At 51.4% G+C, this 18,923-nt stretch overlaps 1 protein-coding gene across 3 annotated transcripts; it reads right to left on the reverse strand.

The window, feature by feature from the left end:
• Nucleotides 1–5,987: 5,987 nt before the first annotated feature.
• Nucleotides 5,988–9,768, reverse strand: CC1H1orf210 (chromosome C1 C1orf210 homolog). 3 transcript variants are annotated; one of them, XM_030325109.1, is made up of 4 exons: nucleotides 9,516–9,768; nucleotides 7,940–8,109; nucleotides 7,034–7,151; nucleotides 5,988–6,924 (listed from the first exon to the last, which is right to left on the reverse strand). In XM_030325109.1, exons 3-4 carry the CDS (start codon nucleotides 7,050–7,052, stop codon nucleotides 6,605–6,607), a joined length of 339 nt encoding a protein of 112 aa, XP_030180969.1. In that variant the 5' UTR covers nucleotides 7,053–7,151; nucleotides 7,940–8,109; nucleotides 9,516–9,768; the 3' UTR covers nucleotides 5,988–6,604. The 3 variants fall into 3 exon arrangements, with proteins under 3 accessions (XP_030180969.1, XP_030180968.1, XP_030180967.1); XM_030325108.1 differs by lacking the exon at nucleotides 9,516–9,768 and adding an exon at nucleotides 9,422–9,500 and having other exon boundaries at nucleotides 8,016–8,109; XM_030325107.1 differs by lacking the exon at nucleotides 9,516–9,768 and adding an exon at nucleotides 9,422–9,500.
• Between the last annotated feature and the right edge of the window lie 9,155 nt (nucleotides 9,769–18,923).

Raw genomic sequence — 18,923 nt, forward strand, 5'->3', positions numbered from 1 at the left:
GAAACATGGAAAGCTTTTAATTAGGGAAGTACTTTGGCCAGAATAGGATTTGGGGCCAGCTGGCTGCAGCGTAGAGCCAGGAAGGGGCCTTAGGAGAAAAAGAATCAGAAGAAATGTCCAATCAGGCCCAGAAGTGCCATTGCTGCTGGCCCGTGAGGGATGAGAAGCAGCTGGCCAAGCTAGAGAGGTTGAGAAGAAAGAGTGCCAGAAAGAAGAAAGAGCAGAAGAAGGGTCCAGAGAGGAGAGAACTTGGCTCCTGCAAGGAAACACAAAGGGTTTGTGTGGCTAGAACTGGAGCATTCACTGGCAGGAGGCAGGAGGTGCAGCCAGGGAGGAGCCCTGGGCCACTCTTTCAGAGGCTCTGTACAGGTGGCACCATTTAAGGTCAAGAGGAAGCCAGGGAAGGATTTGAAGCAGAGGTCAAATTGGGTTTTAGGACAGTCATTCCCCCTGCAGCACAGAGAATTAACTGGAAGAGGTAAAAACAGAGGCAGGGGAATCGGTTGGTTGATGAATGCCATCGGCAGATGCACAATGACGGGGGCCAAAGGGATGGCTGTTGGGACAGAGTGAAACACAACAGATTCGATGGACGTTCAGAGGGTGGGACCAACACGTCTTCGTGACTCAGGAGCTTTTTAAGATGGGAGAGGTGTGAAGGGTTGACAGAATGTTGATAGAAAGACAGGTTTAAGACACAAGGCAGAGAAGAGGCTGTTCTTAAAGTCCCTGAACAGAGAGGCAGGGAGGGTGCCTCCAGGGCACAAGATGGTGGCATTGGGCTTACGGTGCCACTTTGACAGGAGAGAAGGAAGAACGTGGACACAGGTAAGTTTGTGGGGTCTGTAGCAGGAAGTTGAGGGAGGCCCTGACCAACAGCTATTTTCTCTGTGATGCAGAGGCCATTTTAAAGAGCTGCTATGGAGAATGAGAGAGGAAGTGGAGTGATCCGGGCCTAGATAGAGGGCCGCACTGGGCAGCAGGGGAGGTAGAGAGAGGCATTTGCCACATGTTCCTCCTGGGCTCAACACATTCCAGATTCTCAGCTGTGTCACCTGGACCCCTGGATATTGGAGAACATGTTCCAGAAACTTCTGATCTGTTCCAATCTGGGTGGTCTTTACATCATATCCAGTCACATCTCCCATAAGACCTCAGGCCTTCTGGGGACACTCAGGTTTCTGGAGAAGCTTCCTCTGGGCCTCAGGGGACCAACACATGCCCCCTCATACTCAGTTTTCTGCATGCTGGCAGGGGCTGCCTTCTTCACTGTTCCTCGGGACCTGAGAGGCTCCCTGGACATGGCCATGGAAGTCAGCCCCAGCAACCGGGACAGCCCAGCCAAGGATGGAACGTACCACTTCCACCCTCACGGCCTGCCCTCCCAAACCGGGAGCTTGTGCCCTAAAAATTCTCAGCTCCCATTCACTCAGGGGAGAGGGTGTCGGCCCAGGCAGGGTGGGAGCAATTCCAACCACCAAAGGTCCCCTCTCTGGATCTGCTTCATCGTTACTTTGGGGTGAGATCACGGCGTTGTTGTGAAGTGAAGCAGCCGAGTTGCAGTTAACTTGTTTGAGCTTCAACCTCTCTGTCTATAAAATGGGGGTGCCTGCCCAGCAGAGCCGTGTAAGGAAGGGCTAGAGCATCGGTGCTGTTATGGCTGATTTTGTTCTTGCTGCGACTATATTCTACAGTAGCCAAGATTCTAATTCAAGGCCTTTGCTGCCCCCACCAGATCTTCTGACCTGAGTCCTGGGAAACAGACACATTCAAATCCCCAGCCCAGAGTGAATGAGGAGGGAGGAGGCTTGGCAAGCTCCTCCTTCAGGATTAAGACTGCCCCCTGCTGTAGGGAGCTTGCCCTGAGGGTACCCATAGGTTTGTAGCTAATACTTGCTGTGTTCTACTTTACATACTAACATTTAATCCTTCTAACAACCGTATGATGTAAGCACTATTATCATCCCCATTTTACTGAGGAGAAATTGGAGCCCTGAGACAGTAAGCAATTTGCCCAAGGTCACACAGCAAGTTAGTGAGAGCTGGGACTTGAATCCAAGTAGTCTGCTCTCAGCTCACTTTGCTGCTCTGCCGAGCTTCTTAAACTTCATGCCTGTGGCTTGTGTGAACCCATCGTTGGCCTCCATACAAGGAAGAGGGATGTGGCCTTGCTTTGGGGGCAGTGGGACAAGACAGCTGGGAAGCTGAATTGTCCTTCACAGTCAGGTCTGTCTGGGTCAGGCTCTCAGGACAGAGAAGGTGCTGGCAGCTGCTGAGGGTGCAGGACAGGGTACAGGGCTAGGAACAGAGGCAGGCTGGGGCCAGGGCCTGAAGCCAGAGGAGGGAGGACCAGAGAGAGGTCTGGCTGAGTCCCAGGTATCCCACAAAGTCTAGGATCCCTCAGCTTTGAACCTGTGGGCCCAAATCATGCTCCCTCTTTGTGCTTGGGCTCAAGCACTCAGAGCGCAGTGGAAATCACTCCTCAGAGGAATCTAGGAAGGCCTCTTAGGACAGGGTCCAAGGTCCTACTCAGGGGCCTGCTCAGCCAGGCATGATGCCCACAGTGGGTTCCTAGAAGAAGCCCTCCCTGCTGACCCTGGCTGGGTGCTGGGCTCGGGGAAAGCAAGCCCTTCCCTTGCCTGGATCCCTCAGAGGCTCTGACTCGGGTCCCAAAGAATACATGACAACGGGGACAGCTGAGCTGCTTCCAGGCCCAGAACTGCAGGCAGGACAGTGTCCGCCCCGCACCCCGCCCGCTCCCCAGGTGGGCACTGAGGGAGTGTAAAGTTTCCAGCAGCTGAGTTTCCAGCAGCTCCTCCCTTGTTCAACACATGCCCTCCACCCCTTAGTTCTGCTCCTCAACGTCCTCCTCAAGGTCTTGGGCTGGGGCAGCCTATGCTGCTGTCCCAGACACAGGAACTTGCCAGACCTGCAAGAGTCAGACTGTCTCTGGACTCAGGAACAACTGCTGGGGTTGGGAACATGGGCTCTAGGCTCTGCCACGTCCTCCACTGCTGACAAGCCCTTAGATGTCAGTGTTTCCCTGCTTAGTCCTCAGAACCTCCTCAACTCCACCCAGGCTCCTGATCTTCTTCACTCCTGGCTCTTGGTGACCCCACTGCCAACTAGTCCCAAACACACACTCTGCAGACCAGAGTCCTCCCGGGTGCACCCAGCTGTCCCCAGACTTCTCCCCCTGGAAATTGCACGTCAGGCATTGAATCCTTGTTCCCGCAAAGCCTGCCCCTCCTCAGGGTGCCCAGCCCCCCACCCAGAAACCAGGGCAACCTCGTTGCCTCCTTTCTACTTCCCACGGCCAGCAGCCAGCAAGCCCACCAACCCTGCCTCCCCCGTGTCTCTGGAATCTCTCTGTTCCCTGCCTCAGCTTAGGCAGGTCTTATCACCTCTCTCTGGGTGTCTCCCCTCCAACCCATTGGCACAGCATCCAGAATGACTTTTCTATCATGATTACCTCACTCCCTGGCCAAAAACATCCACAGATGAGCCTCAGATGCTCTCATGTTGATGTGCAAGCTATCTTGGCATGATGGCCCTAGCTGATCTGGTCCACCCTTCAACTTCACCACTGCCGAGGGCATCCCTTGACCCTCCACTGCAGCCCCCCTTGACCTCCTGCCTTTTTCTCAAGCTCCTCCCTGTATCAGTCCTGCCCTCACCCTCCTTCTCTGCTGGCTCTTTCCTCAGAGGCTAACATTGCATTTAGTGAGCATGTGTGGGGTGGCCGCCTGGTTCCTGATGACTTCCCCTTGTCTGGGAATGACCTGAAACCAACAGGCAGCCTCCCCAAATCACATTTGCACTATAGAAGCCTGCTACTGGTCACAATGGGTTGGACCAGTGGTGGATATTTGACCCAAACTGGGCTGATGAGACTCTGTCACCGGAGTATTTGAAACTTGCCATCGAGAACTCAGGAGTCCCATGCATGGAGTGTCATTAACGCCCACAAGTGACAGAGCACAAAAGGTACCATTCCTGTCCTCAGGCTGCTAGAGCCACCTGTTTCCTGCCCTCCTGAGTCAGCTGTCCCTTCAATTCTCCTCCCATTGCTTGCAACTGAAAAGAAGCTTAACTTTGTCCCTTCTTAAAACTGCCTCCCTTGCTTGGATTATTTGGTTTTTTGGTGTTGAGTTGTAGTTCTTTATATATTTTGGATGCCAACCCTGTATCAGATATGTCATTTGCAAATCTCTCCTCCCACTCAGGTGTCTTTTAGTTTTGCACAAGACATGAACAGACATTCGTCCGTAGAAGACCGACAGAGGGCCAATAGACACATGAAAAGATGCTCAACACCACTCATCATCAGGGAAATGCAAATCAAAACCACAATGAGATGCCACCTCACACCTGTCAGAATGGCTAAAATAAAAAACACAGGGACATCTGGATGGCTCAGTTGGTTAAGTGTCCGACTTCAGCTCATGATCTCACAGTTCGTGAGTTTGACCCCACATTGGGCTCGCTGTTGTCAGTGCAGAGCCTGCTTCAGATCCTCTGCCTCTCTCTCTCTCAAAATAAATTTTAAAAATTAAAAGATAAAATCAGGGCCCCTGGGTGACTCAATCAGTTAAGTGTCCGACTTTGGCTCAGGTCGTGATCTCGTGGTCCGTGAGTTCGAGCCCCGTGTGGGGCTCTGTGCTGACAGCTCAGACCCTGGAGCCTGCTTCAGATTCTGTGTCTCCCTCTCTCTCTGCCTCTCCCCCACTCGTGCTCTCTCTCATTCTCTCTCTCAAAGAAGGAATAAACATTAAAAAATATAAAATAAAATAACAAAATAAAAAACGCAAGAAACAAGTGTTGGCAAGGATATGGAGAAAAAGGAACCCTTGTGCACTGTTGGTAGGAACGTGATATGGTGCAGCCACTATGGAGATTCCTCAAAAAGTTAAAAATAGAATTACCCTATGGTCCAGTAATTCCACTCCTATTTACCCAAAGAATCTGAAAGAAGGTGTGCATCGCTATGTTTATTGCAGCATTATTTACAGTAGCCAAATCATGGAAGCAACCCAAGTGTCCATCAATAGATGAATGGATAAGAAGATGGTATATACACACAAGGGAATATTACTCAGCCATCAAAAATAATGAAATATTGCCATCTGCAGTGACATGGATGGAGGTAGAGAGTATAATGCCAAGTGACATAAGTCAGTCACAGAAAGACAGATAGCATGTGCTTTCACTCATATGTGGAATTTAAGAGAAAAATGAACAAAGGGGGAAAAAAGGAAACCCAGAAACAGACTTTGAACTACGGAGAAGAAACAGATGGTTGCCAGAAGGGAGGTGGGTGGGGAGTGTGTGAAATAGGGGACGGGGATTAGGATACAACGATCAGTACATGAACACTGACTAATGCATGGAACTGTTGAATCACACACAAACAAAACAAAAAAACACAAAGCTGCCTCCCTCGTCCCAATCTCCCCAACAGCAAGGATGACCCGGCCCTCCTCCTCTTCATCCATTCTTGACCAAGTCTTCCACGGTCGCCTCACTCCCTCACCTTTCATCTACTCATTCCTCAGCCTGCAGTAATTAAACAAACGACCAATACTTATTTAGCATTCTTGCCATGTGCAAGAATGAGAACACAGAATGAGGCACAGCCTGTGTCTTCAGAGAGGTCACAGTCTAACTGTGGGGACGGGCACGGTAAGGGGTAGGTGCAAATTGCAATACAGATTAAAATAAACCGTGGCAAAAAGAATAATAAATAAAAAAGATAAAATAAAATAAAATAAAATAAAATAAAATAAAATAAAATATAAAATAATATAAACCATGACAAGAGAATAGTAGAGAAACTCACGGGGTGTTATGAGACGGAGGGGCTCACAAAAGGCGTCCCCCGGAGGAGGGGACATCCGAGCAGTTCTATCCAGCTATGAGAAGGAATGCTTTTATGCACAGGTTCCAACTCAGGAAAACTGAGAAGCAGGGACTCCTTTTTACTTTTGTTTAAAATGAAAATATATTTATTAATACCCGTGGAAAGTGTAATATACTGTAACCGTTTAGATGACTCACTTTATTGATAGGGAAAATTTTCAACAAGAAAGTTGGCACACTGCTTGGCACCTGCTAAAATGTTCTCATCGGGCTCATTTGAAATGCTGGCAGGTAGACGGGCTACAGGGAGTCGATGGACCAGGGACTTTCATCACAGTCACGGAGGATTGGCAAGAACAGAAGGGCAGTATAGGCCGGGGAGAGAGTGTGACCAAAAAGTGCATGGAGAAACACCATGTAGGAGAGAAGGAAAAACAAATAATTACTTTAGTAGGGAGTGGTGTTGGGAAAGGCAAGAAAGGGAACCAAGAGGGTGACAGAGGCCTTATTTCCCTAGCCCGGCCCTTGGTAGCTGTCCTGAGAACAGCAGGGAGTCATCGAGGGTGATTGAGCAAGAGAAAGTTTGTCACTCGAGCAGCAGCAGTGTCAGGGAAGGGAGGACTGCTCTACCCCTGGTGAGCCCTTGCGCCCTAGACACCTCCGTCCCTGAGGCTCACGGTCTCCCTGTGGTATCCACTATCCTTCAGCTGTCAGGTATGGGTGGGGGGTGACCAAAGATGGGGGCTCAGAAGGAAAAGTGGTCCCTGCCGCCCTCTGTCCCCAGCCCGCCGGCCCCAGGCTGAATGTAATTGTCCTCGATGAAGCCATCGTCATCTTCTTCGCCCACCTCCGGACAGACACCCTTCCCGGTCCCGGGCAGCGGGCGGTGCTGGTAGCTGGCACGGTATTTGCGGCAGAGGTGGCACTTGGCAGCAAGCGCGATGAGGAGAGAGAGGACCACAGCCCCCAGCACGACGCCCACCAGCACAGGCCATGCCCGGGCCCCAGTGCCCAGCCCAGGGGAGATGGCTGATGCCGTGGAGAGCTCTGAGGGCCCCACAGTGGCTGCAGAGAAAGGGACAGCATTATGCATGGGGCCCCAGATGGGTTCCCTGGGGAGCCCGAAAGGTGTGGGGACAGGGTCCTTCTCCCAACCCCCTTACCATTCACTCACTTTGGTTTGCCTCACTCATGAAGGGGCCTGGAGACACCGGTGAGCCTCAGCTTCTGCCAGAAGAGCCGTAGCTCCGAGGAGATGCCCCAGATGCCAGGCAGCCCTGGAGCACAGAGTCCTAGAACATGTACACCACGTGCAGGTGTCGTGGGGGGCCACAGGTACACATTCCAGGGCAGACTCACAGCCATGTTAGGGCGCTGCACCAACTCTGGGCACTGGACAATTAACCATAACCGATTGTGCACGAAAGAGGAGCTGAGCACCTGGAAATTGGCTGTTTGTAAGGGAAGACTGTAGGGTCCAGCTCAGAAAGCAGCTGAAACAAATAAGTCCATGCTGGAACTCGCTAAGCACTACGTATGATTCAGGCACCGGGCGGGATGTCCTCACAGAACACTGTAAGGTGGGTATAAACATTATCCTCTCTCTGTAGATGAGGACTCGGAGGCCCAGAGGGGTGAACCAACTCGGACAAAAGTCCCGGGACTTGAACCCAGGTCTCTGACACCGGGGCCCAGAGCCCAATCTGCTACACTGCCTGACAGGCCGAGGTTGGGAAGATGGGACAGAGGCAGTTCTGGCTCCCAGGGGCCAGACAACAGCAATGGCTGAGAGCTAATGAACAAAAGTAGAGACCACACGTGGAGGACGGTGCCTGTCCCTACCCAGGCAGGGGGCCCCTCTCCTCCTCAGGCAGGAGCCCCTGCCACCCCACCTTGACCCTCAGCTCTTCAGACACATCCCTTGTCCATCCACCTCTGCCCAGAGGGAAGCAGTTTCAGCGAGTAGCCAAATGCAGATCATCTGGATCAGGAAATTACCTAGGTAAGAACCACTAGGGCTAGGGAGGAGAACCTGAATTAAGGGAGTATCTGGAAGAAGACCATCTAGGCATGGGAATACCTGTAGGAGGAGCAGCTGAGTCAGAGGAATGTCTGGAGGAGCAACACCCGAGTCTGAGGAGTACTTGGGGAAGTACCTGTCAGAGGAACAGCTAGGACTGGAGATTATTGCGGGTGGACCACCTCAATCAGAGGAGTACCTGGGGAGGAGGATCCAGGCTAGGAAAGCACCTAGGAGAGAAGCATCTGGTTTAGGGGAGTACCTGCCATATATTCTTTAATGCTGATATCTTAATGATACCCTCCCTCCTCACCTCCAACCTGTCACCAAGCCCCATCAGTTCTTCCTGGAACTAAGTATCTCCGGAATGGCTCTGTCCCTCCTCTGCACCCAGCCACTGCCCCAGTCCAAGCCACCTTCATCTTGTACCTTGACTCTTACAATGCCCCCCCGCCATCCCGTCTTTCCCCACCTCTAGTCCACTTCCCAGAGTGGTGGACCTAAAGCCCAAATCTGATCCCATCACTCTCCCGCTTAAAAATCCTTCCAGAGCTCCCCAGGCCCTCGGGGCTATACACAGATTCTTCGGCATGTTCTTCAAGGCTGCACAATCTAGCAAACGGCCCTGCAGCCGATGTTGTCTTCTCCACAGTCCCCACCCCCCCCACCATGCTCCACCCACACACACCTCCCACCTCACCCACTCTCTTGTTTCCCAGACACCCCTCCTCGGTATTTTGAGTTCCCCATCCCCCAAGGCCAAACCAAACCACACTTGCCTATGAGATTGTCCCTTGACCCCTCGGATGACCCCTTCACTGGCCTACCCAGTCAACCACCCATCAGGATTGGCCAGTTACTGGATGGGCAGCTGCCCGGGGGCAAGGACCGAGCCGATTAAAATGTGCCCGGGCTCTGGCAGACAGCTTGGTGCTCAGCAGCTCAGTCTGGGTGAGAGGTGAGTATGGGCGAGCTGGAGAGTGAAGCGGGGTATTAGGAGAGCTAAGGCCGCCTGGGTAACTCCGTCTTGATTTCAGTTCAGGTCATAATCTCTCAACAAGCTCCGCGCTGACAGTGCAGAGGCTGCTTGGGATTCTCTTTCTCCCTCTCTCTCCCCCTCTCTCTCCTCCTCCCCCACCCTCAAAATAAATAAATAAACTTTTTTTTTTTTTTTTTTTGTAAAGAAAGGAGAGCTAAAGCACTCATTCACTCATTGGATGCCTACTCTGGGCCCCACGCTAGGCACTGGATCCCCGCAAAATAAGATTTTGTTAACTGGAAGTGAATTGTATTCACTTTGAGGTCTGTAAGATTTAACCCTACTCCTTCTCCTGCCTGCTCTGTCCCTGTGAATTCTTCCCAAGGACACGGGCTGTCACCCTACCCCCACATCTCTTCCACCGACAAACACACACCCTCTGATCTCACAGATACACACACCCCACTCTGATTTTGTGGTTCCTTTTCTGCTCCCAGGAGCCCTCAGGAATCTGTGGGATCCCCCTCCCAGGCCCCCCAAGGTCTTCCCCTTCTGCTCCCCACCTGTAGGAACTGTGCACAGTCCTTGGATGAAGCTTCCGGCTGGGGCGGGCAGAACCAGAACAGGTGGGTGGGCCAAAGCCACCACCTGACTCACCTGGGGACGCAGCCGGCAGGCGGGGCTGAATCCGCAGGGAGGGCGGAGGGCTGGGCTGCAGGCAACGCCTCCAATCAGGACGACTAATTGCACTTCACCCCAAGCTTTTGCAGTGAACCTTCTGGCCCACGCCCCACCTGCACCCCCAGCGCCGGGTGCAGAAAGTGGGGGGAGGGGAGGGGTGTTGGTGCAGCTGGGATCCAGAGAGGGGTCCTGCGGGCCCTAGAACGGGCGGGCGAGCAGACACCTCAGCAGGCAACTGCCCAGGCTGACGGCCCTGATAAGCTAGTGAATTTCCCGTGACGGGTACAAAGTCCAGAGTTGGAAGAGGAAGATTTGCAGGCCTGGGAAGACTGTGGGCCGGAAGTGGAGGGGAGGAGGTGGGAATTCTTCCCTGGCAAAGCCGCGGGGACCAAGGACGCTCAAAGTTGCCTGCAAAAATGTGTGTGAGCCTGTGCAGGAGTTGAGGGGAGGATGGGGGGGGGGGCGGATAGAGGGGTGTGGAGGTAAATGGGGAGTGTATCTGTGCCCTTGGAGGTAAATGGGGAGTGTATCTGTGCCCTTGGGGAGTTCTTGTGTGCGAGAGTGTTTACCGGGATGGAGCCATCCGTCCAGCCTTCATCTGGATCTCAGAGGATACTGGGAGTTCAGAGAGCCTCAACCTCTCCCTTTTTACTCCTCCTCCCCAGGCCTAGTGCCTCCTTGTCATTTAAGACCGAGCTCAATGGGGCGCCTGGGTGGCTCAGTCGGTTAAGTGTTGGACTTCAGCTCAGGTCATGATCTCATTGCTCTGTGGGTTCGAGCGCCCCCGCCCCACGTCGGGGCTCTGCGCTGACAGCTGGGAGCCTGCTTCAGATTCTGTGCCTCCTTCTCTCTCTGCCCCTCCCCAGCTCGTGTTCTGTCTCTCTCTCTCAAAAATAAACACTTATAAAAATTAAAAATAAAAATAAATAAATAAATAAACCCAGCTCAAGAGTCACCTTCGGTGAGCTCCCAGTCCTCCCAGACTAGCACCGCCTCCCCCCTGCAAGCCCCACCTTCTTGTCCTGAGCACCCCCTGTGCTGCCTCTTCTTTTTGTAGAGTGAAAGCGGAGCCAGGTTTTGACATCTCTGGGTTCCCTGCACCTGGCACAGGGCAGTTCTCAGTAAATATTTAAAGGAGAAAGTGTTACGAGGACGAGTTAAACCATGCAGGCACAAGAATTCACAGGGACCCACAGGGCACAGCCAGAGCAAGGGCTACAGTCAGGGGTTTGCAAGTGCAGCATGGTAGAACGGAGCCTGGAAGGTGAAGGTCAGTTCATGCAGGACCTTGAATATCTTAGCACGGAGTTGAAGTCCTACTGCCCTTGGCCCCTTCCGAACTCTCCTGCCTTGTCTGTTCCCTACCCAGCTCCAGTCCGAACTGTTCTCTATTCCTAGGACCCACCGTGCCCCCAACCTCCCTAGGAACCAGTAAACACGGGGTCGGTCTGTGTCCGTCCTGTTCCTCTCCACATCCCCAAAGTCTAAAAGGGCAGTAATAAATGCTTCTGAAATGAATGAATGAGAGGAAAGTGATTATTACCCCGGATGGGGCAGTGAGGGGCCAAGGAAGGTTTGGGCTCTTGCTTTGACTTTGAATCCAGGAAATCCTAGGATCCAAAAGATAATCATTGAACACCTACCAGTCCCCACCTGGGACCGACCAGTCCCAGTGCTGGTTCTTTTTTATTTATTTATTTATTTTAATGTTTATTTATTTTTGAGAGAGAGAGATCGACAGAGCACCAGCAGGGGAGGAGCAGAGAGAGAGGGAGACACAGAATCTGAAACAGGCTCCAGGCTCTGAGCTGTCAGCACAGAGTCCCAACTCGGGCCTCAAACTCACAAACTGTGAGATCATGACCTGAGCCGAAGTCGGTCACTCGACTGACTGAGCCACCCAGGCGCCCCGCCCTTGGTTCTTTTTTAAATTGAGGTATTCGTGTAACATAACCCAATTCCCATGAAAAGCATTCACCATTTTAGTCATTTTCAGGGCACACTTCAGTGGCATTTAGTACATTCAGAATGTTGCGGAAGCACAGCTATCTAGTTGTAAAACACTCTCATCACACCAGAACGGCACCCCATTAAGTAGTCACTCCTCATTTTCCCATCCCACCAGCCTGCAGCAGCCACTAATCTGTTTTCTGTCTCTGTGGATTTGCCTGTTCTGGGTATTCCCACAAATCCCACTTGTGCCAGATTTTTAATAAACTATTTCATTTAAACCTCATAGCTGTACTATGAGATAGATGTTAATTATCCCTTTAACAGATGATGAAAATAAGGCTCTGAGAAGGTAATTTGCGTGAAGCCCTACAGAAGGAGACAGCGTCTGCACATCCATCAGTCATGTATTCAATGAATATTTATTGAACACCCATCACAGAGCCACAACCAGCCCATACAGCACATACTGCAAAATAGCAGAAGGCAACTTGCTGGATGCCCCCAGTGCATGGAGAGCAGAGAACAGGCCAGATGTCAGCGCCCGCTCCCCAGCCAGGAGCTCTGATGCAGTGAACAACCTTTACAACCTTCCATGGCATCCCTGGCAACCATGTGGTAGGCTCAGTGCTACAACTGAGGACGAAGTTCCCACCACCATTCAGCTTTCATTCTGGTTGGGAAGACAGACAATACCCATGTAAAGAAATAAATTAATTCAGATAGTGGTGAGTGCTATGAAAAGTAAAATAGCTTAGGGGCATCTGAGTGGCTCAGTCAGTTAAGCGTCCGACTTCGGCTCAGGTCATGATCTCACAGTTCGTGGGTTCAAGCCCAGTGTCAGGCTCTGTGCCGACAGCTCAGAGCCTGGAGCCTGTTTCAGATTCTGTGTCTCCCTCTCTCTCGGCCCCTCCCCTGCTCGCACTCTGTCTCTCTCTCTGTCTCAAAAATAAATAAACATTAAAACAAAAAAAGTCAAATAGCTTCATGTGATAGGGAGCTGTAGAGGTGACTGCTACTGCACAGTAGACAGTCAGGAGGAGACTCACTGAAGAGGGAATGTTCGAGCTGAGATCTAAGAGTGAGATGGCAACCATGCCAATATCTGGGGGAAGAGCGTTCCAGAAAGAGGGAAGAGCCAGAACAAAGCCCAAGAGGTGGGAGCCTGGCTGGCTTATTCAAGCAACAGAACAGAGGCCAGCTGGAGGGAGTGCAGTCAGTGGGGAGGGACAGAAGGAGCTGCATGAGGGGCGTGTGGGGCCAGCTCACGTGGGGCCCCATCCTTCCCTCCCTGGGTGAGAGGGACTGCTTTCACTCTATGTGAAGGAGGGACTAGAGGAGGGCAGGGTAGCAGCAGGGAGACCAGCTGGGAGGTTATTTCTATCAAGCAGGAGAGAGGCAATGTGGCATCAGAGTAGTCGGTAGAAACGGGGAGGGTCTCCTGGGTGGCTCAGTCGGTCAAGCGTCTGACTTCAGCTCAGGTGATGGTCTCGCGGTTCATGGGTTTGAGCCCTGCCTCCTGCTCTGTATTGACAGCTCAGAGCCTGGAGCCTGCTTCAGGTTCTGTGTCTCCCTCTTCTCTCTCTGCCTCTCCCCCATTCATTCTCTCTCGCTCTCTCTCTCTCTCTCTCACACACACACACACACACACACAAACATTAAAATAATTTTTTAAATAAAAGAAATGAGAGGTGCTCAGACTCTAGACATATTCTGAAGTTGACATGATTTTTCTGACTGGATGTGAGGTTTGAGGGGTTAAAAAAAAAAAGGAATGAGGAATCACTCCAAAGTTTTGACCTGAGCAACTAGTAGGAGGATGGAGTTGTCATCGACTGAAATGAGGAGACTCTGGAAGGAGCAGGTTTGGGAGGGCAGTCAGGACCTCAGTGGTGGACGTGTTTGTTGTGAGACACCCATGACACATCCAGGTCGTGTCCTAGGTAGGCGGTACCACAAACTATCCTGAACTCAGCAGGAAGGTAAGGTCTGGACATACATATTTCAGAACCAGCAAAATGTGGATGATTTTTAAAGTCAGTCGTCTAGATGAGATCCCCAAAGGGAAGTGTGGAAAGAGAAGAGGGCCAAGGGCTGAGCCTTGGAGCATGCAGGGAACAGAGGTCAAAGAGGGGAGCAGAAGCAAGGAAGGAGGATAGGAGTGGCCAGCATGGTAGGAGGCAGACATGGGGGGTGGGGGGTGGGGTCCTGGGAAACTGGAGAAGAAAGCATTTCAAGGGCAGGAGCTTGGTTGGCTACGGCAGATGCTGATGATAGGCCAGTTAATCTATGGACTGAGAACTGACTTTGAAATTGGTCATGTGGCAGTCACTGGCCACCTTGACAAGAGCAATTTCACAGCATGGTGGGGACAAATGCCCAGCTGGGCATGATGTGTGATGTATGAGCGATGCATGAGTGTGGGAGCAGACGAAGACAAGACAACTCCTTCAAGGAATCTTGCTGTAAAAGGAGCAGAGAAGTGGGGCAGACTCTGGAGAAAGGTGTGGGATCCAGGGAGGATTTTTTTTTTAAGGCTAGGGGCTTTTAGACCATATGTGTATGCTGATAGGAGTAATCCAGGAGAGAGAGGAAATTGATGACACAGAGAGAAGGGACAATGGTAGTGAGAGTCCTTAAGGCATCAAAGGGTGTGGGGTCAAGTGTACAGGTGGAGGGTTGGGGTTGGACAGGAGCAGGGAGAGTCTCTGTGACGAAGTGAAGTGTACTGGTGAAATGATGGGAGCCTTAGGGAGTTTCCTTCTGATGGCTTCTGTTTTTCCAGAGAAACAGGAAGCAATGTCATCAGCTCAGAGTGAAGAGCGCGGGTGGCGGTGCTGGTTCCAGGGTTTGAGAAGGTGTTAATTCGTCATCCTGGGGCTCAGGACAGAGAATTGGTCTGGCCAGGATTGGGGATTTGCCTGGCAAAACTGATAAAGTCAGAGAGGGGCAAGAGAGCCGAGCCGTGGGCAAGGGAGTGGTTGCCATGACGGCCCGTGCAATCCGGGCAGGGTAAAGAGGGAAGTGAGGACCAGGCACGGGAGGTGTGAGGAGCCCTGGAAAAGTGGGAGGACAGATGGATTTTAGGAGCAATTGCTGCTGTGCCAGAGAGAGTGGGTTGAAAAAATAGGATGCGGCCAGCATGTGGCACATGGAAGTGAGGGCTGCCCAGCGGATGCCGGTCTTAATACAGATACACCCTAGGATGTGAACCGTGGAGTGATCCTCGGGGTGGGGGGGGGCACAGACCACTGGTGGTTTCACTGTTCCCTGAAGCACGTTAACTCAACCTGCTAGGCAGAGGTCTATAATAACATGCTAATAGCTCTATTAGTAAATGGAAGAGACAGGATTCGAACCCAGGTCTTCGGGCTCCAAGTCCAGCACCTTTCCAGTTATACCCCAACTAGATCCCTCTGTTCCTGTGAGTACAACTTACCATCAAGGGGTCATTTGTAGTGACAGACAACCATCATTTCAAAGATTTGATTGTATCTCCCAAAGGGAACTGAGGGTGCTGCTAATAGAACAGGGAACAGATGCTGAGCAAGCAAAGAATAAGGTGTCCTGCTCCCCACCTGAACCCACTCCCTTGTGCATCTGACCCAGCCCCTCCCTAGGGCAGACCCAGGGGTCTTCGCCTTGGGGTAGTTGCGGTCCCTCTTCAAGAAGCTGATGAGAGCAGGAAAGTGCTCGCAGTCACAAATGTGCTTACAGGTCTGCATGTAGTAGGTGTTCCATAAAAGCTTGGCAGAGGGCACCGGGATGGCTCCGTGTGCTAAGCGTCTGACTCTTGATCTCAGCTCACGTCTTTTTTTTTTTTTTTGGTTTTTGGTTTTTTTTTTTTTTCAACGTTTATTTATTTTTGGGACAGAGACAGAGCATGAACGGGGGAGGGTCAGAGAGAGAGGGAGACACAGAATCGGAAGCAGGCTCCACGCGGGGCTCGAACTCACTGACCGCGAGATCGTGACCTGGCTGAAGTCGGACGCTTAACCGACTGCGCCACCCAGGCGCCCCTCAGCTCACATCTTGATCTCAGGGTTTGAGCCCAGCCTTGAGAAGCCGACTTAAAAAAAAGAAAAGAAAACAAAAACTTGTCAGATGGATGAATAGCTGGAATTCCTGGGGGGCTCACCGGGCCTTTCCAGGTTAAGAATTGGTGTTAACCCTTCGCCCTCTGTATGCAGGAACCTGTTCTATTGTGAACAGATGGCCCCTTTAAATAGGCAGAGGACCCCTTCTTCTTGCAAGCCCCTGGAGGTGGAGTCAGCACCTCCTTAGGACCACCCTCCATTCAACCTCCACCTTTCCTGAGGCTGACCTCCTGGACATGGCCCAGCGTTCAGAGCATCCCTGAAGTAGTCCCAAGTCTCAAGTGGGGAATGGGCTTAAAGCGAAGCTCGGTGGAACAAATCCTCTGACCTGGCCATCATCAAGAAGTCACACTTCACTCAAGTAAGCTCAAAGGCTATATCCCAGCAGAACTTTCCAGATCCTGAGCTGAGACCAGGGAAACACTGGAGATGGATGGGACCTTCCAAAGTTGCCTCACTTCCTCAAGGCGGACAAGCCTGTCCAGCGTCACGGTATTCCACGAAACCCTGAGGGAGAGCTTTACCAAGCTTCTTATAGCCCCAACCACACCACCCTGGAACTCCAGTATAATTACCTCGGATGGTTGCCACATCAATCCAACATCTTCTTCTTCCCAAGTCGCCAGCCCCATCTTGCCTCATTTGAAATATAATTAGAGATCATACGTGCCCAGTGTAAGGAGGTAGCAGTCTGCAGCCCCCGCCCCCACCCCCCGTGATCAGTTATCCCTGGAATAACCGGGTCCAGGAGGACAGAACTCAGCAGGGGACACCCCCGTCAGGGATGACATGTGGCGAGAGGTGGCAGACCAGCTGTACAGAGCGGCCCCATCTTGCTGTCCCCTCCCAGCCCCGCCTCCCCAGGCAGTAGGGGGGAGCAATCATCTCTCCCACAGTCCCGCTTTCTCATGGGGCTCTGGTAAGAAAGGGGGAGGGAGGAAAGCTGGAGCCCTCCTGAGACACCCAGGAGTCCTGAGGCAGTCCCGTGTGGAAATCCTCTGGTGGCAGGTGCCACTTAAGGCTGAAAGGAGGCGTGTCGCCCCATGTTGCCCCATGTTGTTGTACCAGCGTTCCTTCCTCAGGATGGAGCTGGCAAAGCACCGATGGGCCTTCAGGGGGAAAGTGTGTCAAGAAAAGGGTGGGAGTCGGGGCCCTGCCTTCAGACGTTTCCTTGACACCCCTGTGTCACCACCAATGAATCATGCGAGCTAATGGCCTTGTGGCGTCATTACCTCTTATCCTCAAACAATATTCGAAATGAGATCGAACAAGCGGGAAGCAGCCCCATCACTCGCCCAGGCTGTGGATTCTGTGGGATGCGTGGCTGTGGCCCCTGGTGGCAGCTTTCTCTCATAAAACGTGCTTTGTAATCTAAGGAGGCGTGCTATTGTTTGAGGCAGAAGGACAACAGTCTTTTGTGTTGTGTGCTCTTGGTGCTAGGGTTTCAGGGTGAGGAGGGTGAAACCAGGTCCTGTGTACCCTCAAGGCCAGACACCCTGAGAAGTCGTGCCCGCCCATCTCCGTCGGGCCCCCTCTTGATCATAACCCAGCACAGCCCTGAATTCATTTTTCCAGAGTAAAACCCCTAATCCTTTCAGGGTACACAAGGGTTGGCTTTTCTTACATCGTTTTTAGGAGTTTGGGGGCGACACGGGCCCTCGGGAGCAGCCTCCCGGCGAATGCTGCCGGGGACTTCAACCTGCCTGCTCTCTAGTAGGACAGTCCAGCAGGCCTGGTACAGAGTTAAGCTCTCTGGCTAATGTGAAGGAGCATCCATTTCCTCGCGGGAAAAATGGGGATAACAATCAGGAAACCTACCGCAAAGGCAGAGAGCCCCTGAGAAGGCGTCAGCACCTTCACCAGCACCTGTAAATGTTTAATAACTGTTAGTCATGGTGATGGAGGTCTGTCGGTGTTCCACAGAAGGCTGCTGCTTGTGTCACTGGGCCATTTTCATTCTGACCAAGGTCAGTAAACGTAAGTCCTGAGCTTTCTGAACTGTCTGAACCCTCTGTGGGGTGTTGATTCCGGCTTCTGGCCTCATAGGGTTTCTCGGGGTAGGGGTGGGGGCCAATGGCCTTCGTGAAGCAGTTTGCATGAAAGGGACTTCATTCAAAGCCTTGTTGGATTAACTGGGGCTTCCTTTAAATAAGGGCTTGTTCTCAGAAGCTTTCTTTCTCCAACAAGGAGAAAGAATACAATGGACAGTCCTCATCACAGCTTGTCACAAACACCTGGCACATCTTTTCAGCCCAGAGTGAAAACACACACACATTCACTTGCTAACTCCAGAAACACAGCCTCAGCCTGACATTCCAGAAGCATTTGCTGACAAACTTCCTCCCAAATACAGTTATTTCCTGGAAGAACAGCAAAACCTGTTTTTGAATTGACAACACGGCTTCAGTTGCTGCTGAAGTTAAGTGAAGTTACTATTGTTTCCACCGATTGACCAAAAAAAAAAAAAAAAAAATCTTAAAAGAATGACTTTTTTTTTTCTTTGCTTATCAACATGGAGACTGATTTATTGGTTAAGTCGATTTCAGGCAAAGACGGACTTAGGAATTGGGTGAACATGTTGCTTCTTTCAACCAAAAGAAAACTTCGTAAGTTGCTTAGGCAACATTTTACTTGGTTCTTCAAAAAGCAATTGTGACAAAGAGGAGAGAGAGATAAAGCACTTATGGAATATATAAAAACAGCAGCATTTGGGGTTGCACATAACAAAGAAATATCTTAAATACTTTTCAAAATATTCTAGGAGCCAATACACAAGGGCATGCTTCAGGAGAACGTAGGAATGCGAAGGGGAGGGCAGGGTGGAAACTACCCATTTCCTTTAACATCAGTGCAGAAAACAAAGCGGCATTCAACTTCACATACTGACTTCACACAGTTTGTAGATAACAGCCTGACTTACATCCAAGAAGCAAAGATGGAACCCTCACGCTGTGTATTTTCAGAAGTAATTGCATGGACACCAGGTGATGTACCCTTGTCTGGCAGATTTCCTTGGGAGGAGTCTCTGCGACTTACGAGAAGGCCGATCGGACACTGACTCCAGTGGCCTTGATGTCAGTTTTGAGGGGCAACTTGGAAGGATTCGTCTTCTTTACCCTCTGTCGACCCACCCAGCCCTAAATTTCACGAATAGTGTTTTGTGTGTAATTTGCATAACAATCTCACCCAGATGGGTCTCCATCCCACCACCTTTTCTGCAAGAAGACTGTGGAACATGTCTACATAGAAAATGAAGTCGAATTCATAGGCGTTTTCAAAGGAGCCTGTCAGATGTTTCTGCAAATACATGCAATCTAAAACCCTTAGTGCAGGTTAA

The sequence above is a fragment of the Lynx canadensis genome, chromosome C1 (genome assembly GCF_007474595.2).
Source record: "Lynx canadensis isolate LIC74 chromosome C1, mLynCan4.pri.v2, whole genome shotgun sequence".
Classification (NCBI taxonomy): domain Eukaryota; kingdom Metazoa; phylum Chordata; class Mammalia; order Carnivora; family Felidae; genus Lynx; species Lynx canadensis.